The sequence below is a fragment of the Triturus cristatus genome, chromosome 6 (genome assembly GCF_964204655.1).
Source record: "Triturus cristatus chromosome 6, aTriCri1.1, whole genome shotgun sequence".
NCBI lineage: Eukaryota > Metazoa > Chordata > Amphibia > Caudata > Salamandridae > Triturus > Triturus cristatus.
Genome location: NC_140589.1, coordinates 1,241,880,687 through 1,241,906,185, shown reverse-complemented (window position 1 = coordinate 1,241,906,185; position 25,499 = coordinate 1,241,880,687). Strand labels below are relative to the sequence as shown.

Genomic DNA, 25,499 nt, shown 5'->3' with positions numbered 1-25,499 from the left:
AAAAGATAGCCTGTTTTGTCGTGAGCAACATATGGGATGTTGGACTTGGCCCTTTCTGCAGGGACATCCCCAAACTAAGTGCTTTTTACCCTCTACTTTTTGCTGAATTTGTTTTTGTTGGCCTTAGGACTCTGTGCATTTTATCACTGATAACCAGTGCTAAAGGGCTTGTGCTCTCGCCTCTAAATATGGTAAAATTGATTTATATCCCAATTGGTAGATTTAATTTAATTGTAAGTCCCCAGTAAAATGGTACTATTTGTACCCAGGGCCTGTAATTTAAATTATACTAGTGGGCCTGCAGCACTAGTTGTGCCACCCACTTAAGTAGCCTTGCAAACTATCTCAGGCCTGCCATTGCAGCCTGTGTCTGCAGTTTTTAAACTGCCATTTTGACCTGGCAGAATCATTTTTTTGCCAGGCCCAAAATTTTCTTTTTAACACATATAAGTCACCCCTAGAGTAGGCCCTCGACAGCCCAGAGGGCACGGTGCAGTGTATTTAAAAAGTAGGACCTGTAATTTTAAGTTTTACATGTCCTGGTTGTGGAAAACTCTTAACTTTGTTTTTCACTACTGCAGGGCCTACCTCTCCCATAGGATAACAATGAAATTACCTTATTGCATTTAAGAAGCTGTAATTTCCAGATAGGAGCAGGTAACCAGTTCATGTTGGGTAACTTTGGAATTGTAATGAAAAATCCTAACTTATGGTGAAGTCAGATTTTAAATTATAATTTTGAAAATGCTACTTTTAGAAAGTTGGTGTTTTCCTGCCATTTTGGGCCTGCAGCCTGTCTCTGGGTCACGTAACTGAGTTTAGCTGCCAGTTGGGGCTTTGTGTATTCCTCCTGGACAGCCAAATACAATAGGGAGCTTAGGTGTTCCTGGATGGACCATCGTGGCATGATGGGAGGGAGGAGCTGGGGAAAGCCCCCTTCACTTGAGTAGGCTGTGTTCTGTCTGCACACAAAAGACTCCATACCTACCTGTAGGTAGCCTGGAGCCAGGGCCAGGAAGGCAGGGCGCCTGTGTACTTCAAAGGAGTGCCTCTAGAAGCGTCTCCCACTTCAAAGGCAGATCTGGGTATAAATATTGTACTCGTTTTCACAAGGGGACACTGTTCCTATAGCGGGGTGCAAAAAGTCACCCACGCATGAGGGTGCAAATAGTCACCCGTGCAATGAAGATCAAAAAGGTGAAGAGATAGAAAGAGAGAAGACATCCTAGGTAAAGGGGACCCATTAGTGAAGTGGAACAACACCTTGTTGTCCTCTGTAAATATAGTACCTCAGACACCAACTCTTTAGTATACTATGGGTAGTCTAACAGGAAGAATGACTGTTGTGCTGCTGATAACACTCACTCTGCTGGACTGCAGCTCTACTGTGCTAACCTGCTGCCTTCTTACCTGGGTGAAAAGGACTGGAGCAACATCTGTTGAACCCAGGACCCCAGAGTGACTACAAGGCATAGTTGACTGGGCTAATTTGAGCCTCGGGTACAGAAGGCTCCAACAACCTTAACCCCAGCACCCATCAGTGAGTCTACCCTTCCAAGACAAAGACACCGGACCCCATATTGCAGCTCCTCGGACCAGATGCATCCCCCCGACTTTGCATCGCAAGCCCTCATCGAATGGATCCTCAACAATGACGCAGAAGCCCACACAGCAGCCTTGCTGCATCTTGGAACAGATACATCTCTTCGACTGCGCGGCGCATCTTGGACATGGATGTTCACAACGCTCCACAAACCAGGATTTAAGGTACTTTGTTCAGTGGGCCTATTGGGTCCCTATAGCCGGCCCATGCTCCATCACGGTTAGCCTGAACTTGTGACTTTGTTCTTGTCCGACGCGACCAGATATCCACAGTTGGCGCTTTGTGATTTTAGGCTCTAATTTCAGTGAAACCTTTAAAAATGCATATACCCGGTTCTACTAATTGGATTTTTGTTATTTTGGTCTTGTTCACTCTATTTTCTAACTTGGTAATTTTTTCACTTTATTACTGTTTAAAATGTTGCACAAATACTTTACACATTGACTAAGTTAAGACTGAGTGCTCTAGGCCAAGCGACCAGAGGGCTGAGCACAGGTTAATTTAGGGTTGGCTTGTGCCTCACCATGACAAGAATTGTGGTTGATGCTTGACCAGGGCTCACACCCCAGTCAACCAACAACCCAATTTCTCACAGCTCCCCAAAATTAAAACTATTGCACCTGCCCTTAGCTTCCTTAGTTCACCTTAGGATGCACATCCAGAATTCAGCAAGCTTGGGACATGTTTATAGTGCATGCGTGATTATTCCTGCTTCTCTGCATCCCCTCAACAATTTACATCAACCCTATTTCCCCCTCACCCTGATGTCTCATAGATGCCAGTTTTGCCATTGTCTAGATCTAGCTGCAAAGTAGTTTGAATAATGACTCCTTCCCGAGTTATTTGTTATCAGTTTGTTTCTCTATTGCTATTTAATACATTTTATCCCATTCTTTCTCCCATGCACTTTTGTAGGGGAATTTCTTCTCCGTTTAGGGGATACTGAGCATCCTGTTTATCAGAAGGTGATGTGACCCTCTCCATCATAGTTCAGTAAGAATTTCTGTATGAGGTAAGGGACCTAACAGTCCCTGCTTTGACTTCGACTGTAGCACTCAGTGCCAGACCTGGAGGGATCTAAACCTCTCTTCTTCTGTCACATCAAAGTCTTCCTTTAATTGTTTTACAGCTGTAATCTCCATGCATTGAACATGACGCAGATTGTTTGACAAGTCTGCCTTCCAAATTTCAAAGGATCATCTCACACATCCAGTTGTAAAATCTTTCTCACCCCAGAGTGACGTAGTACTTAAATGCTACTCAAGACTCCCAAACCTTCCTCTCTAAGGGATAGCACACATTGTCTTCCCCAATCAGAGCTCTTCCCCTTTCACATAAATTCAGCACAGAGTTTCTATATATTTTCAAGATACTCCCTCCTTCCCTGGTGTAGAATGGTAGGGCCTGGAGATCAAAGCACTTTAGGAAGGATAGTCACTTTAAGAGCAGCTATGTGTATCAGCCAGGATAGGGATTTATGTTTCCAGTTTGCAAGATTTGTTTTCACCAATTCAGCTATGTTAGTATGATCTCTTTAGTTTTCTACAGTGTACCCCCAATTCCATCCCGAATTAGTTCATAGTTTCATATGACAAACGGAATGCGTTATCTCCTCCAGCGTGCAAAGTGCCTTTTTGTCTAATTTAAATGTAAGGCCCTCAGATTAGTTTGTGTTAATTTTGGATCCAGAGATTTAGCGGCACAGTTCTAGCTCTTTAATGATGTTTGCCAGTTAGGTCTTTAAGTCAGTTACTGTCCGCAAGAGGATCTGCTATTTTAAATTTGTCTCCCTCCAATCCAATATCCTTAATCAGGTTGTTCACTGACATGTGCTATACCAGAGGTTCTAAGGTCAGCTCAAATGGAGGGGGAGACCTTGCCTCATACACTTTTTGTTTTGTATCTACCAATGTAACAATCTGGCCCTCCTCCTTGCCACAAACCACTTGCCCACTCCAGGAACGTCAGACACCAAGAGAAATGTCCATTATCTGAGCTCATTGCATTCTTCTCCTTGGGTACAGTGATTTTACTGTCTGCAAATGTGTATGGCTGCCCTCTATCCCATGAGTATTTCTTCCTTTTTCAGTGCTTTGCTTCGATGGGGCCTACTGACGTTCCACCATTTTGGCACCCTGACAACTGACGATTCTAGATGTAGGGTTCTCACTGCACTGCCAGGGTCTGGGGAAGCAGTCAGGCCCCTGCAAGGGAAAAACAAGTGAACTCTTAAAAAAAACAACACCAAAAAAACATGACTAGTTTTACGGACTATCTTTTGTAGTGTGATCAAGGATAGGCCCTGGAATATCTGCATTTAACCACTGTTATCAAAGATACCACCACCTTTTCTAATTTTATTCATACACTGTTTCCCTCTATACCCAGTGGCACCATCCTGATATGAATATTTTTCCTTCTGGAACAGCTTTCCAAGTCCTATTTTTCTTGCAAAAGAGCAACCTGTCCTACATTGTTTGATCCATGGATTCGGCCCTTAGACCCAATACACAACCACTTTCCCCAATTATTTTAGGTAATATTTCAAGTCCTCTCGGATGGAGATGAATTCTGCCTTAATGTCTTGGAATTACTGCCTCATAAAGCCCTTGGTAACAAGTCTTTGTTTCTCTTCTAGCGGTACTCCAATCCCTAATCACCTGCCCGGTGAACTTCACTTGGTGAACTTGATTGTTTTTTCTTGCTGGCAGCCTGTTGTAGCATGGCTCTTAAGCTTTCATTGTATCATTCTCTGTTAGTTTCCAAGATCACTGGGTTCTGTCTTTCTTTCCCAGTTTATACATCTAGAGGGAGATTTGCTTTGACAGGCCGTACACTGCCAGCCCAATCTCGCCCCAGGGCCTAAGCTCTTCCATCGGTGACTAGCTCCACTCCGTTTGGTCTCCTCTCTGTTTCATACAATGGGTCACTTCTGCAGGCATATGGGTTCATTAGGACCAGTGTGAGTGTGCTTTCAGTGTACCGCTTGATTCAGTCAATTAAGGCCTCCATGGGTAGACCGGGGGTAGAAGGAGGACGCGTGGGTGGGGAGGGTTAGGCTTACACCATTCATCACCCTTTGTGCTTGAGTAGGCTGGAAGGGGGGGGGGAGGGGGAGGTGAGGCTACTTACTTACTGCCCAGGTAGCCTCAGCTTTAGCTTCTGCCTCCCGGCGTCCCTCCAAGGGGGCTGGTCTTGCCTCCGGGTCTAGCTGCATAACGGCCAGACAAGGATCTCAATTTTGTCTTCAAACTCCTCCCATTTGTTAAAGTTCACCGCAGAGACACGGTCTCTTGTGGCTTGTAGATCTGTCTCTGCAGGTGTCAATAGGTCCCATCACAATATATTTTCACACTGGATGCTGCCTGGGCACACCCTCCACCTTCTCCTGGGTAGGTGCCCTTTCTGTAAGGCCCACTGGGTGACCTGTCCTCTCTACTGCCCTCTGCGGGTGTTTCCTTTTGGGCGAGGCCCCCCTCCTGCCATTTAAAGCCTTTCATGATGTAAGGGCATAGTCACAGCCAGCTGCAATCTGGCTTCTCTCTACGCATTCCATTGCCCCAGTCTTTGCTGTCGCCCGCCTTCTTTGTCACGTATTAGGTCAGGCTTGGAGAGTAGAGCGGAGGTTGAGAAGGGAGGCACAGCACTGATTGCTTTTCCCTTGGCAGGCATAAACCTCCAGACTTATGCACACACTTCCATCTTGTGCCAGGCAATGCCCTTCTTAATAGTTTTAGCTAGACCCCTATTAAGCTCCATTAATCAGGAATGCCATGCTAAAATGGCAAAATAAATGTATATTTAAGACAATGAACTCATATAAAAGACACTAATCAAATGTTATTTGATTACAGTTCTTTACAAATTATTTAAATAATTAAATAGAAAACAATGTTGCCCATTTACCTCGTGGACTAACTTAAAAAGTCATTAACAGAATAAAAGATGTCAAGATTTGTAAATCAAATATAAAACTACTTTAGATGAACACACATAAAATACTAAAGATAACATACTGGAAGAACCTCAGAGCCTACCTCAGTCTGTTTGTATATGTGTCAACACAAGTTTTCATTTTTGCCAATAAAGTGCCAACAGATGCCTGCGACTCTGACTGCTCCTCATCTTCCTCACCATTTTCACCAGACAGTGGCAGCAACAAGGGTACTAAAGATGTGCAAGAGGCGATGGCACGCAGAAGTTCTAGCAGTGCTCGGTATAGCGGCACATGCCTGGCCATGTCCAAAACTAGAAAAAACATAGTTTCAAGGATCAGAAATGCAACAAAATCAATAGTCATCTAAGGAACATACCCTTTTAAGCCATTGTCAACTATCTCTGGCATATTATGTAAACTAAGCTCCTTTTCTCAACAGAAATTAAAAGAATGCAAATAAAAGGAACATTATGGCAACACAATCAAGTACTCACACTAATAGGGCCAATGTGGTAGCTGCAATTTCGAACTCATCCACTTATAAAATTTGTAGCTGCTCCCATGAAATTATATATTTTAAATGAAATTTGCAGGATAAAGATGTGTTACGCTTAAACAAAATGCATATAGGTATTGCAATTAGAACACAATATTGTCTGCAATGATCTAATCAAAAATTTACTTAATGCACTTAGAGCTCCAATATTGCACGGCCTACATGTTGGAGATACAGAGGAAGCTTTATCAAATATTAAAGTAGTGTAATCACAAATACCACTTCTCATTGCTTTTTCACTATAGCCTTCTTCCTACTGAGTGTCATGCAGTTATCCAGTGTGCTGCAAAAAGTGGATGGTCAACTAACACACCGGCTGCCTCCAACTAGTGGGTGTACTTCCCAAAAAATGACACATTCTCCTATTACAAGAAAGAAAGTTTCAGCACAGGTATCTAATGTGTTTTAGTACTTTTGCGCTTTCTGCACCTTACATACTGGTGTTGCTGAAGCTCAATCAAGATTTCCTAACATTGTGAAATTTCACATGCAACACATTCCGCCTTCTAATAGAGGATCTCCAGCATTTCTAATATGCTGTATATTATGATAGAAGCCATTGGTCTTATAGTTATTTTCATTTCAGTCTGATTTTGTTTACCATGGACACTGTAAATGAAAACCAACTACTTAATAAAATTGCAGAATTTTATGCAAGCGATTGATAATTTAGCAATTTTGGCTAGCCACGCCTTCCTGCATTTAGTCTGCTGTTGTAGAGTAAATGCAGGAAGGCTGCAACAATATTCTTAAATTAGCTTTGTAACGATGGCCCCTCGCAATCTGTTAAGAATGGCTGATCGTCAATGAGAGATATATACCACAAACCACTAACTAATCAAATATAAGCAACATTAGAATGTTGAGCACTCCACTGTAGACAATGGAGTGCTCCGGGCTTCTACTGGCAGACAGAAGCACGGAGAGCAACATTCCAATGCTGTTTTCCTTTCACTGTTTCTGCTGTGAACAAAGGTCTCTTGGAGCCCGAAGGGATTTAAAGTAAACAAGCATTTGTAATGCAAATAGGTCTCGAATTTGTGAGTTAGACCTATTGACGTTGTAAATGGCAATGTTTTTTACCTACATGTTTTATTTTTGGAGTGAATGTATGTAGTGTGCAAAATCCCTTGGAAAGGTCCTGCACTTCGTAATAAATATATTGAAAAAGACGCAAAGTGTGGATTGTGTCAACAATTGTGTGGCAAACACCTTGTGAGAGTCGGTATGGCGGGGGGAGTGGTTCGCCTAGTATATCAACACAGGGACCCACTGATGAGGTAATGAATCGGATTTTTATTAGCTCAATAAGCGTCCTTCTGTTAAGATTCTGTATGCGGTCTGTTGCTCCAGGGGTCAATGTCCGGTTTTGGGTTCCTCTGTAGGGATCGTCTCTCCGTCCGGTTCTGCCGTAGGGACCGTCTCCGCCTCCTCCGTCCGTGACCCAGGGAAGAGATACAGAGGGACACAAAGGTGAGTAGGGTTGTAGGGACCAAGGGCGCTTTGAGGGGAAAAGGGGTTGTGAGGGATCACCGGGGACTACCACCAACTCGTGCGACTCGTGCAACTCAGGTGAGGTAAGGAGGTGAACGTAGGCAGAGAAGGCTGGAAGGGTTGAGCGTGGTTGACCCACAGAAAAAAAAGAATCCTCAACACTCCCCGTACTCCCGTGACCTCCCTCGTCCTCATTCACTTCGACCCTCCCCGTACTTGTGACAGACTCAAGATACGATCACGTACCTTTCCCAGCCACGCTCCTCCAGGAACGTGGCGGGGCGAGTAGCGTATCCGTTGGCCTCCTGGCTCCGTCGGCGCCGTCTCTCGGATTCCGCACTCTCCTTCAGTCGTCTCTCCTTCTCCACTGCTCACTCGATCCTGCTCCGTCTCCTTCTCTCGGCTCTCCTCACGTCCTCCGGCTTTCGCGCCCTTCTTCTCTTCCGGGTTCGTTTTACCAGGTCCCGAGCTCTCTGATTGGATGACGTGGTCTGTCGTGTAGACAGTCGGCTCCTCCCCACGGGGTTCTCTGGTGGAATTAAAGGGCCCGTACGAGTCCTGTGGCCAAGGCGTAAAGGAACAATCAGCCCTCCGTTCAGGTTGGGTGTCAGAAGCCGTGCCCCCAGTGGTGCCCCCGTGACACACCTCATGGGTGAAGTGTCGCCACACATGCACACCGTGGTGCTTTACTAATGCGAAACTCATTAATAAAAGTAGTGCTTACAGACTAACCAACGCAATCAGGATTGGAGCATGTGAATCAGACTCCTGGCTTCTCTTTCATTTTCTAGACTATTTGACTCACTCTCCTGCGTCTTGGTTATCATCCAAACACTGGGAGGCAATGAAGTTTGCCAAGGGGGCGGGGGCAGGGGGTCTTCGAGGGTACATGAAAATGTATTCATTGCCTAGTTGTCAAAGGTCGCCCGGTGTAATTAGTTAAAAGTGTGCAGATTTCATTAAGTTATTAAGAGTACTTTACTCGCATCTATGAGAAAATCGACATTAACTAAACAAAATGCCAGAATGCCTGTCAGTTTTCACAGTGTTTTAGACAGTACTGGTTGCCAGTCTATTTCTCTACCATCTACCGGGCTCACTGTCATGTATCCATTCATCTCTTTTTGTTAGAGGTGCGCGAGCCAATATATTAATTAGCAGGTAGAGCCGGCCGGAGACAAGCCAAGCGTAAACGAGCCAGTGGGCGAGCCGTGAAAATGATCGGCATGTTAATTATACAGTAAACATGATGTAAATGTGCGATAATGTCTCTTCAGAATTCAAAAAAGTGCATTTCTTTAGCGCGTCACCTCAGTACACAAGATTATAGCACTGAATTCAGAGGAAGTTAATAAAAGTGCTCGTTTCAAGCATGAGTTAAAACACTGCTGCTCATCCCACCCAACAACAATGCCATTTGTGAACTAAGAGCCGTCAGTTGCCATGCATACCCCGAATGTTGCCTAGAGTCTTATTATATTTAGAGTAACATTAAAATCTAGTTCATTAAACACGAGAAGTTTTTGTACAGCACGCATCTTGAACTCGCATATTTCAAGGTGGCTATAAAAAGCTGAAAATGGAAGTGCTGACAGGCAAGAAAACACGAACGGGAGTTGGGGGGGGGAGCGGGGGAGTGTGATAAGTCACAGACTGCGGGAGGGGGCGGTGGGGTGGGGAGACAGGGAAGAAAATAGTGTTAGAAGTAAAGGGGCCAATAGCCGTGGAAGGATACAAATGATGAATGAGGAGGGACTAACAAGCCTCAAACCAATCGGAAGGCAGCATTTAAAGACAAAAGCCAATGGGCAGAGAGTGGGTGGAGCTTCCACACTACAATATATACTGCATGCCTCGCAAAGCGATGGCAGAGCAGTCGCGCTCCAATGCTAGGCGAGACCTAAAAACGTTGCTTGGAACAGTAAAAGCAGCAGGTTTCCAAGATTGCTATAATTCTATTTAAGTCTAGAAATAAATGAAATGTGCAATCCTGTGCATTGTATAGTGGACCACTAAGAGCCTATGCCAACAGGAAATAAGCTGAGAAAACATCTATACCAGTAATAAAGAAGTTACTTACCTTCAATAACAACCTTTCTGGTGGATACTATCTAACCACATATGCCTTACCACTTCAAATCCTCCAGGCACTTTTGTAAATGAAGATGAGCCCTAGTAGGCAATCAGTCCAGTACCCAGTAGTGTAGATTATATTAGTAGGTTTCTTAAGTAAGATGGTAAGTATTGCCCCAATGGAGTAGCATCCTGCTGCCCAGCCCCACTCATTCCAACTGAACACTCACACAAACCATGCACTCATGAACATTCTACTACATCACATTCATACAGCTGAGCAGCAGGGAACTTAGAGATAACAGGATACAACATAGCTCCTTCCTTCAGAAAATCAAAAACAGGATGCTGGGTGGAAAACGCACCTCTTGTAAATACATATAACCAATCCTAAATTATAAAGAAAGATCACATTTCATAAATTATTCCACTCCAACTATAAAGGAAGATCACATTGCATAAGATCACATTGCACAAATCATTCCACTCCTCGAAAAGTAAAGAAAGATCACATACATGAGACCACATTCATAAGAATACATTACATAAATCATTCCACTCCTTGGATTGTAAAGGAAGATTACACACACATACGATCACATTACATGAATTAATAATATAGATAAAACACTATTTCTTCTGCTACCACAATAGATCATCATATATATATGTTCACCGCTCTTTTCCCATCAAATCCGTACGAGTTGGAGCAGGCAAAAATAATGACGAGGGGGCCTGCGCGGCTCCCCGCAGCCCCAGGGACTGCCACCTTCCCGGGGCTATATTTTTGAAAATTAATGTGCATGGGGTGAGGCGTCTGCCCCCATCATGCAGCCCCGGGGACCGCCAACTCCCTGGGGCTATACGGGGGGGATACATGCCCCCCCACAGCCATGGGGACTGCCACCTCCCCAGGGCTCAAGACCCCCCACACAGCCTCCCCAGGGCTACTTACAAATGGGAGGGCTAGTGATGTATCCTGGAAAACCGGTATTCTGGGCCAGAGTGGGACAAAGCTCTGTGCACGAGAATAAGAGTCTTGAACAGGATCCTCATTTTAAACCACTGTGCCAATGCAGGTTCTTCAGGTGCAACAAAACCGAAGCTCAGCTTGGTAGATTGAGAACCAGACGGGCCACAGCATTTTAGACCGTTTGTAGTTTCCTCAACGAATGTTGTCGGAGGCCTGCATAAAGGGCATTGTTGTAATACAGCCTGGACACAATCAAAGCCAAGATAACTGTTATCCCCATGGGCAAGCAGAGGAACTGCAAAATATTTTTGCAGTGCGCATAAGACCAAAACACGTGCCGACTACTGTGTCGATTTGGTTTTGTAGTGGCAGCTGTTACTCAAACTTAACGCCTAAGTTTTTTCACTGCGTTAGCCTGTAAGTTGGGCGGGGGGACTACGTCCGGTCAATGTGTTTGTAGGTTGAGATTAAAATTGTAGCCAAAGCTATGAACCTCTGTTTTAACAGTGCTACATTTGGGTGGTCAACACTCATCCACTGAAACACAGATGATAGACCGGGTTTAATGGCATTGTGGTCAAAAGGCTCAAATGTCTTAAAAGAAAACATCAGCTGAGTGAAATCGGCATAAGAGTATCTCAGCCCCAAGAGACTTGCCCAATGCCGCTAGTTGGGTCATAAAGATGTTAAACATAGTCGTTCTAAGGGCTGAGCCCTGGGGCACTCCTACCAAGACACTGCTCTTACAGGACCAGGAAGGTGGCAACCAAGCTCTTTCCATCTGTCCTCGAGGAAGGAATTCAGCCACTTCAGCTCTGTGGCCCTAATGAACAAGTTACTTACCTTCGGTAACGATGTATCTGTAAGAAACATTAGTTAGTTAGATTCCTCACCTTAGAATATCCCAGGCGTCAGACTGGATCCGGAAAGATTTTTGTAGCAATACACCTTGCGCGTCGCTAGGTGTCGTCTGCGGCTCCGCGTCTGTCGTTGGCGTCGTGCGCCGGAATGACGTCGGAGTACTTAGACGCCGCCCTCGCGCGCTGACATCAGTTCTTGTACATAGCTTTCCGCGCCAGGGACGCTGAGCCATGCAAGAGACCGACACTGGTGCCAAAAAATCTAGGGCCCTGAAAGGGAGAACTGGGTGGGTCGGTGAGGAATCTAACTAATGTTTCTTACACATACAGCGTTACCGAAGGTAAGTAACTTGTTAATCTGAAAGAAACACGTTAGTTAGATTCCTCACCTTAGAATAGATACCCCAGCAATACCAACCCCGGTGGTGGGTCTGCGAACCAAGATCACACCAGAAAGTCCTGGAGAACAGAACGGCCAAAGTGGCCATCTCTCCGGACTTGGCTGTCCAGGCAATAGTGCCTGGCGAACGTGTGCAGTGAAGCCCACTTCGCCGCCTGACAGATGTCCTGCAAGGGGACTCCCCGTCCCAGGACAGTCTTCGCCGCTGTGGCCCGGGTGGAATGGGCTCGCAGCCCAACAGGAGGGACCTTTTTCGCCAAAGAATAGCAGAGTTTAATACACAACACGACCCACCGCGAGATGGTCCGCTTGTGCACAGCTTTACCCTTCTTCCCCCCTACATATCCAACAAAAAGTTGGTCGTCAACCCGGAACTGGCTTGTGCGGGCCAAATAAAATGACAGCGCACGTTTTGGGTCCAGACGGTGGAGCCTCTCTTCATCTTTTGAAGGATGCGGAGGCGGAAAGAAGGTGGGCAGCGTGACAGATTGCCCAATGTGAAAGGGAGTCACGACTTTAGGAAGGAAAGAAGGACGGGTCCGGAGGACAACCTTATCCGGATGAACCGAAAGGAAGGGACGCTTAGCTGACAGAGCCTGGAGCTCCCTCACCCGCCTAGCGGAGGTGATAGCCACCAGGAAGGCAGTTTTCATAGTCAGTAGACGAAGTGGACAGTTGGGAAGGGGCTCAAAGGGAACGCACATCAGAAAAGTAAGAACAAGGTTTAAGTCCCACTGAGGCATTACGAAGTGAACAGGAGGGAACATATGAGTAATGCCCTTGAGAAAACGGGAGACATCAGGGGACTTAAAAAGAGAAGGCTGATCAGGAAGCCTCAAGAAAGCAGAGATTGCAGCAAGATAACCCTTCAAGGTGCCCAGAGCAGAGCCCTGCTGGGGAAAAGAAAGAAGAAAGAGGAGAACCTCAGAAAGAGGGGCAGAAAGGGGATCGACAGCCTTTGCTGTGCACCATGCCACAAATTTGTTCCACCCACAGGCGTATACCGTCTTTGTGGAGGGACGCCTGGCTGCCAGAATGACATCACAGACTTCAGGAGGCAAGTCAAATGGCATCAACTGTGGCTGCTCAATCTCCATGCATGGAGGTGGAGGCTGGACAGGTTCGGGTGGAGGACCGTTCCCTGTTGCTGCGGCAGAAGGTCCTCCTGAAGAGGCAGTCGTATCGGAGGATCGATGGACATACTGAGTAGCTCGGGATACCAGTACCTTCGTGCCGAATCTGGAGCCACCAGGATGACTTGGGCCCGGTCGCGCCTGATCTTCTTCAGCACTCTGGGCAGAAGTGGTATAGGCGGAAAGGCGTACAACAGACTGCAACTCCACTCGCGACGAAAAGCGTCTCCGAGCGAGTGCCGCCTTGGAAATTCTAACGCGCAGAACTGCTGACATTGCGCGTTCTCGTCGGTGGCAAATAGATCTAACCAAGGCTCTCCCCACTGCAGAAAGAGACCTTGCGCCACGTCCGAGTTCAGACGCCATTCGTGATCCAACGTGCACCGGCGGCTAAGTTTGTCTGCTCTGGCGTTCAGAGAGCCCGCCAGATGTTGAACCACCAGGGTGATGCCCTGATGTTCCAGCCATGTCCAGAGGTACAGAGCCTCCTGACAGAGCCTCCTGACAAAGGGTCCACCTTTGATAGTGCCCAGAGCAGAGCCCTGCTGGGCCCAGAATAGTAGGAACAGAAGGTCCTCAGAAAGAGGGGCAGAAAGGGGATCCACAGACTTTGCTGTGCACCATGCCACAAACTTGTTCCACCGGCAGGCGTATTCCCTCTTAGTGGAGGGACGCCTGGCTGCCAGAATGACATCACAGACTTCGGGAGGAAGATCGAAAGCTGTCAACTGACGTCGCTCAATCTCCACGCATGGAGGTGGAGGCTGGACAGGTGCGGGTGGAGGACTGTCCCCTGCTGCTGCGACAGAAGATCCTTCCGCAGAGGCAGTCGGATAGGGGGATCGATCGCCATGCTGAGTAGCTCGGGATACCAGTATCTTCGTGCTCAATCCGGAGCCACAAGGATGACTTGGGCGCGGTCGCGCTGAATCTTCTTCAGCACTCTGGGCAGAAGTGGTATAGGCAGAAAGGTGTACAACAGACCGCAACTCCACTCGCAACAAAAAGCGGCGCCGAGCGAGTGCGCCTCGGAAATTTCAACATGCAGAACTGATGACAGTGTGCGTTCTCTTCGGTGGCGAATAGATCTAACCAAGGCTCTCCACACTGCAGAAAGAGACCTTGCGCCACGTCAGTGTTGGCAGACGCCATTCGTGATCCATCCATCAGAGAAGCTGCCAGGTGTTGAACCACCAAGGTGATGCCTTGATGTTCCAGCCATATTCAGAGGCGCAGAGCCTCCTGACATAGGGTCCAAGACCCAACCCCGCCCTGTTTGTTGCAATACCACATGGCGGTGGTGTTGTCCGTGAACACCTGCACGACACTTCCCCGGACAGAGGGAAGGAAGGCTTTCAGTGCAAGTCGGATCGCCCTCAGCTCCAATAGGTTGATATGAAGCCGAGTCTCCGCCGGAGACCAGAGTCCTCTGATCTCCGCCTCTCCCATATGGCCTTCCCATCCCAGGAGGGACGCATCCGTCACTACGACATGCTCCGGTTGGGGTAGGGAGAGCGATCTGCAGCTGACCCAATCGCGATTCGTGAGCCACCACTGCAGCTGGTTCGCAGTGTCCTTCGAGATCAGGACATGGTCGGACAGGTTGCCGCGATGCCGGGCCCACTGAAACTTCAGGTCCCACTGTAGAGCCCGCATCCGCCACCTGGCATGAGGTACCAACAGGATGCAGGAGGCCATCAGCCCCAGAAGCCGCAGAACCAACCTGACCGAAACCCAGAACAAAGGCCGGAAGATGGAAATCAGGGCCTGAATGTCCCGGACCCGCTGTTCCGGCGGATAGACCCGGAACTGCGCCGAATCGAGAACCGCTCCGATGAAAAGGAGCTTCTGGGAGGGACTCGGGTGCGACTTCGGCACATTGATGGAGAACCCCAGCGAGTTCAGGAGGTCGGCCGTAGTCTGGAGGTGGGAGACTACTTGCTGGGGCGAGCCCGCCTTCAACAGCCAGTCGTCGAGATAGGGGAAGACTGGAACCCCTGCTCGGCGCAGATGAGCTGCGACCACCGCCATCACTTTCGTGAACACCCGAGGGGCACTGGTGAGGCCGAAGGGGAGCACGGTGAACTGAAAGTGCTCCTGACCCACCGTGAACCGCAGGTAACGCCGGCGGGCCGGCAGGACGGGGATGTGGAAATAAGCGTCCTGCAAGTCCAACACTACCATCCAGTCTCCAGGGTCTAGGGCAGCCAGAACATGAGCTAAAGTGAGCATCTTGAACCGGTCCTTCCGGAGGAAGGTGTTGACGCTCCCAAGGCCCAAGATCGGGCGTAGGCCCCCTTTGCCCTTCTTGGGAACCAGAAAGTAGTGGGAATAACAACCACGACCTACTTCTGGACCAGGAACGCGCTCGACGGCCTCTTTGGCCAAGAGGGCCGAAACTTCCTCTCGTAGAAGATGCAAATGATCCCCCGACATACAGTGGTGCAGCGGTGGCATGGCTGGAGGGGTCGTCTCGAAGGGGAGGGAGTAGCCCCTTCGGACCATTTGCAGCACCCACCTGTCCGACATGATGGAGCGCCAGTGGAGCAGGTGATGGTGAACTCTGCTGCCCACTGGCGTTGAATGGGCCAGAAAGCTCGGACTAGGAGGGCTTTGAGGCGGATGCTGCCGGGGTGGATGTGGACTGACTGGCACGTTGACCTCCAGTACTGCCTCGGCGGAATCCACGTCCGCAACCAGGTTGGGTCTGCGGCCGGTGGCTGGGCGGACGTGAGGAGGCGCCCCTTCCTTGGCCACGAAAGGGACGAAAGGCGGAATTTTGCGGCCGCGGGCCGAAAGACCCAAGGACTTGGCCGTGGCCCGGGAGTCCTTGAACCGAGCCAGCGCACTGTCCGCCTTCTCCCCAAAAAGGCGAGTGCCATCAAAAGGCATGTCCATGAGGGAACTCTGGACATCCCCCGAAAATGACGTGGACCACAGCCAGGCGTGACGCCGAAGCGCCACCGTGGTGGAAATCGCCCGACCCAGTCCACACCGTATGGCATGCCGCACTGCATCTCGACCGTCAGCAAGAGCTTGAGCGAGTCGTGTCCGGGCCTCCACCGGACACAAGGGCAGCACGTCCTCCACCGCATCCCACAGAGAGTGGGAATAACGGTCCAACAGGCAAGCAGTATTTAAAGACCGCAGTCCCAAACTCAGGGACGAGAACAGTTTCTTGCCAAACTTCTCCAACCTCTTGGATTCCCGATCCGGAGGAGCGGACAGGAAGGAGGATTGGGAGGTGGAGGCCTGGATAACCAGACTCTCGGGGGTGGGGTGTTTGGGAGAAGAAACTGGGGTCGCCCGGAGTAGGGCGGTGGCACCGGGCAACGTTCCGGTCCACAGGAGGGACTGTGGAGGACTTGGACCAAGTGCCCTGCAGAACGTCAATGAGGGCCTCATTAAACTGCAGCAGAGGCTCAGTGGAGCTTGCTGTCGGTTGAAGGACCTCACTGAGCACGTTAGTCCTCACGGCCACAGCAGGCAACTCCAGCCCGAGGGCTTCGGCCGCCTTGTGCAGCACCACTGAGAAGGATGCACCCTCCTCCGAGGCCACAGTCGGAGGAGAGATGAAACCAGCGTCCGGGGAGGTATCCAGACCGCTGGCATCCCCCAATTCCTCTGCCCAGTCCTGAGAAAGTTGGGCCTGAGCGTCCAGAGGGTCATCATACCCCTCCCAGTCGCCCTCGTCATCCGATTCCCGATAAACAGGAGGAACGATCGGAGCCGGGCAGTAGATGAAGGGTTCACCAGTCGGCGCCGGCATCAGCGCCGGGCGCCGCCGTGCCGGCGTCGGGTCCAGAACGGGGCTAAACTGGGGAACGGCGTCGCCCGGGGACGGCGTCGGAGGTGGAACCGGTGTCGACGTCGGCGGAGGAGGCGTCGTGAGGTCGACAGGCGCCGACCAAGATCCAGGCCTGGATCCCTCGGGGACCTGTGGCATCTGGGCCGGAGCCGTCGCCGGAGCCGCCGGCACGCGAGGTCGCCCAGTCGAGTCAGCGGGGCCCGAAGGCACGCCGGCAGGTGTCGACGGCGGAGCCAGGCCCCTCATGGCCGAGAGGAAGGCACTGACCTCCGCCGGAGTCGCGTCAGTCCCAGGGACCGGCGGGTATGGGGACGGACGCGGCTCCAGCGGCTCCGACGGAGCCGCGGGGGTGTGACCACCCTGACCCTCGGCCGAGTCGCGCGACCGGCGAGGGGTGTCCGAAGAGCGATGTCGTCTCTTGGACTTCTTGGAGTGCTTCGACGTACCCGAAGACCCCGACGAGCGATGACGATGGCTGTGGCGCCGCTCTCGGTCCCGGTCCAGGAGGAGGTCCAACGACCGATCGCGGAGCCACAGCCATCGTCATCGCTCGTCGGGGTCTTCGGGTACGTCGAAGCACTCCAAGAAGCCCAAGACACGACATCGCTCGAGTGCCGAAGCTCGAGAAGCTTACGGGACCGCTCCCGCCTAGCTTTCGATGTCAAGACCTGACAGTCGGGGCACGACTCCGTGTCGTGGTCGGCCCCCAGGCTGTAAAGGCACCGGCGATGGTGATCCGTCACCGACATCAGGCGATGACAGGCGTCACAGGCCTTAAAACCAGGCATCCTACCGGCACCAGAGTCGAGTCGATAGACCAAAAAGAGTCAAAAAGTTAGTCAAAAAATGACTAGGGGTAAGCTCTTCCTGGATCGGCGCTTACTGGCGCGGAAAAATTAGAACTGATGTCAGCGCGCGAGGGCGGCGTCTAAGTATTCCGACGACGTCATTCCGGCGCACGACGCCAACGACGGACGGGGAGCTGCAGACGATGCCTAGCGACGTGCAAGGGGTATTGCTACAAAAATCTTTCCGGATCCAGTCTGATGCCTGCGGATATTCTAAGGTGAGGAATCTAACTAACGTGTTTCTTTCAGATGCCTATATCATAAAGGTGGACGAGCAGCCTGGAGTGCAGGACTATGTCAAATGCAGTCAACAGGTATAGAAGCACCAGGGCTGCCTTTCCTTATGCATCTAGAGTGCATTTTATCACCTCAGAGACTTCCAGAAGTGCTGTCTCTGTACTGAATTGTGGCCTGAACCCTGAATAACTAGGGTGGAGAAGCATGTTAGACCTGCAGATTCACAAATCTCTCGACAAGTTTTGACGGGGCAGGCAGCAAGGAGATAGGCCTGTAATTGCTTGGGATATTGGGGTCTACATTGTTTGATTTTTTTGTTTATTTAGAGAGGCAGAATTTTGGCCTGTTTCCAGTTAGAAGCAACTACTCAGATGACAGAGACTTATTCAGCAGGGCGTTTAGGACAGGATTATTAACATCTACTTCCTGCACTAGAAGAAAAGGGGGACAGGGACCTCACTTAAGGTTTAATATAGCCACTCTAGAATCATCCATCAAGATTGGGTCAAAGGAGAGAAGTTCACAGATGATGGTGGTTGGGGGTGGAGTGTCAATGACTGAGTGACCGGTTACAGTTAAACTTTTTGAATTTCTGCACTTTTTTTTTTTTTTTTAAGAAAACGGCCAGTAGTTACACCACTTGGCTGAAGAAACCTTGCTGTGGTGCATGCAACCGGACCTAGGTTTTTTTTTTTAACTACCTTAAAGATTTCTTTTGGGTTATATTCTGCCTTATCAATTCTTCCCTCATAGAAAATCCTTTCCGTAAAGTTGATAAGATTAGAGTTGTTTTTAAGTGCCATCTTGTTCCAGCCTACTCTATTAGAGGATGCAGTGTTTAGGGACACACTTGCTACCTGCACAGACACATACTTTGCTGAGACAAACACTGCCTCATATCCGCTAGTAGAGTGGGAGACCTTCAAGGTGGTCCTCAGGGGCACCGCTAATGGGGAGATAGTGGGAGCCTGTAGAGAGGTACAAAAACTGACACAATTAGAGAACAAGCTGGGGTCCTTGGACAGGGTTGTGATTAATGCAGCTGACCAGTTGCAAGATGCTAGAATAACCCATGCAGAATTCATAGAAGGCCACCGCGCAATAGACTATAAGGATTCTACTCTGCGGACACACACTAAGGCAGATAAATTGGGCACACTTTTAGTCCGTCTAATCTAGCTGAAGGTCTCACCCACGCCCATCCTTTCCATTAACACACCGGCCTAAGGACCGCTACGGCGCAACTGGACATCAACACGGTGTTCTGCAACTGATATGCATGGTTGTAAACTGCCTGAGTGCCTCCAGATCCATTAAAAATCATCTCCTTTTTGCTAGTCCCTAGATATTTGCCAGGTTTTGACACACTAGGTTGGACTACATGTAAGCAGTATTAACCAAATACGGCATCCCAGAGGAGTATGTGAAATGGGTGGCATTATTATATACAACTCCCATGGCCTGAGCTCGTATGGGGCCCTATATCTCTGACTCCTATCCAATTTCACGGGGGACACGTCAGGGCTGTCACCTATTATCGCTCCCGTTTGTGCTCGCCATTGAACCTATTGCATGACGACTCCGGCAAGGGGCTGCTGAATGGGGGTTTCCTATAGGGCATATGATCGATTCAGTATCCTTATATGCCAACGATATGATCCTCTATCTCTAATTCTTGCAAAGAGGTTAGCCGGGATAACCCAACTATTAACTGAATTTGGAATAATATCAGGACTGAAGATCAACGCAGACAAACCCCACACTGCCACTCTGATCCAGGTCTATACTTGTGGCTCCACACATGTTCCAGTACTTAGAAATCAAAATATATCAGAAGCTGCAGGATCTACCTGGGGGCAACCTTGTCCGTACAGTCAACTCACTGGGCTCACAGGTTGCATTCTGGACCACATTAACTCTGTTAATGGCTGGACGCTTGGTGCTGGCAGAGATGGTCATGCTACCTCGACTACTGTACGATTTTGTAAACCTACCACTGGTGGTACCGCTTGGGTGTTCAGGCAGATGAACACTATGTTAGTGAAGCTCGCTTGGGGGAAAGGACGCCGGAGTCTCATCCTTGCAAAGTTACAGTTACCGACCGATTGGGGTGGTCAGGGAGCACCTGACTTTAAGGCATACTGCCTCACCAGGAAGCTACAGTGACTTTTATTGGCTGGCCAGTTGGAACCTGGTTGAGATCAGGTATACGGCGGAGAGGATTGGACAGGGCCATCTCCACTGGCTCCTGTCAGGGCGCAATGGTACCCCTTGCGAGCCCCCCTTCTATTGCGCATAGCCATGGCGTACGGGAGGCTGGCAAGGACCTACATGGGTTACAAGGTTCCATATGCACTAAAAATACCCATGTGTGGCCTCCCAACGTCCTCGGGCAATTTAACAGCATGTAGACCCAGCCCTTGGGAATGGGAAGAAGTGACGACGTTGAGCACCTTGTTTCAGGATAGAAAGTTGCTTTCACAAGGGGACTTTGTACATGCACATGGGCTACAGGAAGACCTATTTCTCACAAACACCCGTATCCTTCGATATATGCGAAGATATTGGGCACCTGAAGGGAGGGAACATGCACCACTTAAAGCGTTACACACTACGGAAGATGGCAGACACCTGGTACGCGGGTCTTACTGTGGATTCCGCACTCACCTCCTGATAGCGCTCTCCTCCCAGAATGCAAAATGGAAAGCGGATCTCACGTGATCTTTCGGACAAGGATCGGGCTTTTCTGTTAGCTTATCCCACAAACGTCTCTCGTAATTCAAGAATTAAGTTCATACAATTCTCAATATTACATAGAGCATAGCTTACTCCACAAAGAGTCAGTAGAATGTTTCCAAAGGCATCCTTCACGTCCTTGATGTCATACAACCGATGCCACTCTCCTGCACATGCTATGGTTATGTGCTTCACTGACTGCTCATTGGATGGAAATATCAACTGCCTTAATAAAACTAATGGGCACCACACCCTGGGATACTCCAGTCTATTGGGGCTATATCCCAGACTGAAGAACTCCAAAGTAGCGCTGTAGTTTGCTGACATGGCCCTATTACTGGTGAAACTATTGATAACCTGACACTGAAAATCACCAAAGACTCCACAGTTGCTTTCAAGGCGGGAAGAGGTTATTAACTGCGACCAGGCGGAGAGTAGCGTGATACGGCGGGAGAAATAAAGGGGACTACGCAAAATACCCATGGGACGCCCTCCTGAAAAAGTTTAGATCACAAGATAAGGTCTCTGACAAGAAGTGACATACTGCCTGTTCAGGCTAAACAAGCATCATCAGGGTCACTCATACGATCACACCCCCTGAGTTCCTTGAAACTATCAGATTAGTTATACGTTGGAGTGGCTTAGTGATTGTCCCGCACTGGTGTGACACTAGTTTCATCCACGATTCCTTCAGAGCACTGAGGACACAAATGTCACACCACAACATCTTCACACTTGTTTTGTTGCTTCATAATTCACAGTACCACGACTAACAAATGGGTGGCATCATACAGCTGTTTGGGAGGGTTAAGTTGAATTGCGTTATTCTATGGCAATGCCTATCTATGATTGATAATGTTCTATAATACCTGCAACATGCTTCTTCTGTAAATAATGTCTATTTCTCCAGTGTAAGTGCAACAGTGAGGTTATACAATGAATAAATGCAATAAAGTTTGTGTTAAAAAAAAAAGCTCTGTCTTTGTATTTAGCTTTGTCCGCCAAGCTAAAATGTTTGCACTGGGCTCTTTCGGCCTTGTTACAAGTTTGTTTCTCCTGCCTCAAAGTATCCTTAAACCAGGGGCTAGAGAGCTTAGCTTGGCCTGTTGTGCGTCTGGGGAGGGGGGCTAGTTGTTACACGGATGACTGAATCCACTTGTCGAACACCTGTACGTCTGAATCAAGCGTGTCTGGAGAGTTAAGTAGAGTGTTTTCCAGGGCGCTTAGCAGACTGTCCGGAGGAATCATGGGTGAAGGAAGTTCCTTGGCTTCCATATAGGGCCACCTGCCATCCACAATGGATTAGGTAATGGTCGGTCCAAGGAAGAGGAAGGGGTCAGACATAGTTAAACACTTTTTGGAAAAAACTAGGTCGATAGTGTGTGTCCCTGTGGGCGTGAGATTAGCGACAGTGTGAGAGGGCCCTAAAGGGGCTATAATGTCATTAAGACTAAGTGTGTCTTTGTCAGAGGAGAAGTTTCAGTGTATGTTAAAGTGGCCCAGCATGATAAAGTTCGATAAGCGTATAAGACCCATTGACACAACCTCATCAAGGATATTCAGGAAGGGGCATAACGGCCAGGCGGTCTATAAATCAAAAAGCCACCAACAGACTGTTTGGCATTCAGTCCTAGGCAGAAGCTGAAGGCTGTGGCCTCCAGTAAGTCATCATCCAAAAAAGTGGGCCATAAATATTTATCCTTAAAAATAATCTCAATACCACCCTCCTCTACCACTGGCGCGGCCTATATTCTGAATCCTGTAACCTGCAGAGATGGCAGTTCCAAGATAGGTTTGAAAGAGGCCGACATCTAAGTTTCTGTGATAAGAAGGACATCAGGCTTCTCATCACAATGAAGGCCATATATGCAGACCGAGTGCTTTGGAAGGGACTGTGCGTTTACGAGGAGAGCTTTGAAAGGGTCTTTATTAGGACTGGTTGCAGGGCTACAACTGGCAGCTCTTGAAAGATGTGGCTGAGTCTCAAACCCACAGAGTGCAGGTGGGGACAGTATCAGCCTCGTGAGGGACTAATGTGTTAAGACAGATAGTCAAGATGTTAAGGGCTAATAGCTCCTCTTTCGAGTACTTTAATCTTACCCTAGATTTACTCGGAGAAAGAGCATAGTGGCTGGTGCTGGCTGCGTGCGGGATGCTGACAGGCGCAGATGAGCTTGCCTTAGGCATGCCTATGGCAAGTTTGCTCTTGGCTCATCTTAAGTAGCAGTAAGAGAGCAGAGCAAAGAGCAAGCTGCACCGCCCACTGCCAGACACTTGAGTGGGGACGCGAAGCGTGACGCAGTGGTGGAATTACACCACCACCATAGGAGTTAACAAAGGAAGCACTAATGCAGTTTCAAATTCAAATACAGTTTTAAAAACAGCCTCCAACAGGTTTAAAACGCCTCCCCCCCTCCCCAAATCATAGGAATCACAGTGTAAATAGGCAACGTTTTTTAAAGATAAAAGCAGGGATTAAAAGAACAGAAAGGAAAGATGCCGCTTACTATTCTGCAAAGGCTGTCAAATCTTTAATGTTGCCCACAACAAAGCTTTGCAGGACCAGTGACACAAAAAAAAAATCACATCAGGCAACTTGGCCTGAAGAGGATCATACTGATAGTTCGTACAAAAGCCACTAGTTTTGCACACAGACCAGAAAAACCAACTTGGTCGATGAGCACAAAACCGCTAGGATAACATGCATCACAGTGGGCAAATAAAATTCCCTTAGTTCCACGCAATCTCCACACATCGAGGTGTAAGTTGTGGTGGTTTTGGAGCAGAACTCGGCCTTCTTGCTTAAAAAGGAGGACCTTTCGAAGACGGACAAAACTGGGAACAAATTCTCTGGTTCAACAGGTGTGAGCATCACATTCTTCTGCCCCAAGCTGGGACTATTAGGATAATCTTAGCCTGCTCCTTCATTATCCTCTTCAGAACTTTGAGCTATGACACTGCATGTTCTCAGAGGTGACAAAAAGATCTATCGTAGGCAAGTCCACTGGGCAGAGATGCTTTGAACCTCTTCCGGGTGCAGATGCCATTCTTGAACTGCCAGATGACGTCTGCTGAGCTAATCTGTCCTGACATTTAGCGAAACCGTCAAATGATTAGAAAGTAAATCCACACCACGTCGTTTGTTGCAGTATCACATACCGGTTGTATTGTCTGCCAGGACCTGGACCCATTTCCACTTGATTGATGGGAAAAAGGCGTTCAGGTCCAATTGAATGGAACACTGTTCGAGAAGACTGATATGGTGTCTCTGCTCCACCCAAGACTAAAGGTCCCTGATTTCTACCTCCTCAAGATGACTGCACCACACCACAAATGATGCATCCAATGCTACTGTAAGCTCTGGGTAGGGCAGGGAATATGGCCTGCCACAGGTCAGGTTTGCTTCTCTCTGCTACCATGGAAGGGCTCAAGCTGCCTTTTCATGGATACAAATGTTGTCTAAGAAGTAACCCCAGTGCATAGCCCACTGTAGATGGAGGTTTGACTGCAAAGCCTTCATGTGGCATCAAATATAGGGAACCATTAGGATGCATGCAAGGAGGCCAAAAAGCCCCAGAACCATACATGCAGGAGTGAGCCTGAAACAACCAGATCATAACCTGAATGTCCAGCACTCGCTGCAAAGCTCAAAGCACTTGAAAGATTTTGTGTCCAGGATGACTCCTATGAAGGGAATCTTCTCTGTCAGTTGTAGATGGAATTTTGATCTGTTGCTAGGCAACCCCACAGAGGACAGTGGGGAGACGGTTGCCTGCAGATAATGTAGGTCTGACTACTGTGAGCTCGATTTCAACACCCAGTCAGTAAGGCATGGGAATAAGTGCATCAACAACCTATGAATATGGGCTGCAACCACCACCATCATCTTTGCAAATACTTAAGAGGTTGGGAGGAGGGGTCGGGTGGATTAAATCACAATGTGGGTGAGGGGCAGGATGGTGCACTTCAGTTGTTCTGACACCTCCATGAACTGAAGGAAGCATATGTAGACTTCAGTAAGGACATATAAAAGTCAGTGTAATGCAAGTCCAAATATATCATCTGGTCCCCTGGATCTAGGGCAGAAAGGATCTGTCTGAGAGTCATCTTGAACTTGTCCATGTTCACGAACCAAAGGTCTGACATCAGCCTGAGCGTCCGTCTTTTTTTGGGCACCAAATGGACTGAGTAATATCCCCTGCTTTTTTCTGCAACTTTCTCTGACTGACCTTCTGGGGCAAGGACGAAGGCACAGTCTTCCAAAGTCTAGACAAAAACAGAAGCAAGAGGAAGGGGAGTGGACAAAAAAACAGAAGGGTGTAACCATGCTGAACAACCTGCAGCACCCAGTGGTCTCAAGTAATTACCATCCAGCTGGGCTGTTAAAACCATATAATGGCACCCATTGGCAGCTCATGACCACTGGAAAGGAATCAAATTGACTTGGCTTCAATCATAGTAGGTGACAATAGCGTCACTACTTAGAGTCTACCTACACCAGAGGAAAAGCCTTAGTTATTCACAAACAAGACACTGGCAAAGGTCAGGCTGACGTGGGCTCCAGATCTGAAACGGTGTTTGAGATGGATCTGGAGTCAGGACCTCTGGAGCAGAGACTGGAGTCAGAGCAGGCAGAATCTAGTTGGCAGTTGCCACAGGTGTGGATGTAGGGATCAGTGCAGGCTGGGGTGCCCAACTGGCAGAAGTCTTACTGAGGGCCCTGAAGGTGGTTCAGAGGGACTCTGAATCACCTTGAAGAGTTGCAGCATGGCCTCCCGGACGGCTTCTCTAAACTGCAGGGTTGGCGACAGCCTGGGAAATCTAGGGCTTGTCCAGACTTG

The 25,499-nt window shown here is 48.6% G+C and overlaps 1 protein-coding gene across 1 annotated transcript in view; it reads right to left on the bottom strand.

Moving 5' to 3' along the window:
* BIRC6 (baculoviral IAP repeat containing 6) overlaps positions 1–25,499 on the bottom strand; it is a 1,973,616-nt gene that overhangs the window by 155,837 nt on the left and 1,792,280 nt on the right. The window contains exon 66 of the mRNA XM_085609819.1: positions 5,641–5,851. Within this exon, the coding sequence (XP_085465945.1) occupies positions 5,641–5,851 (211 nt within the window). The remainder of the gene's footprint in view (positions 1–5,640; positions 5,852–25,499) is intronic.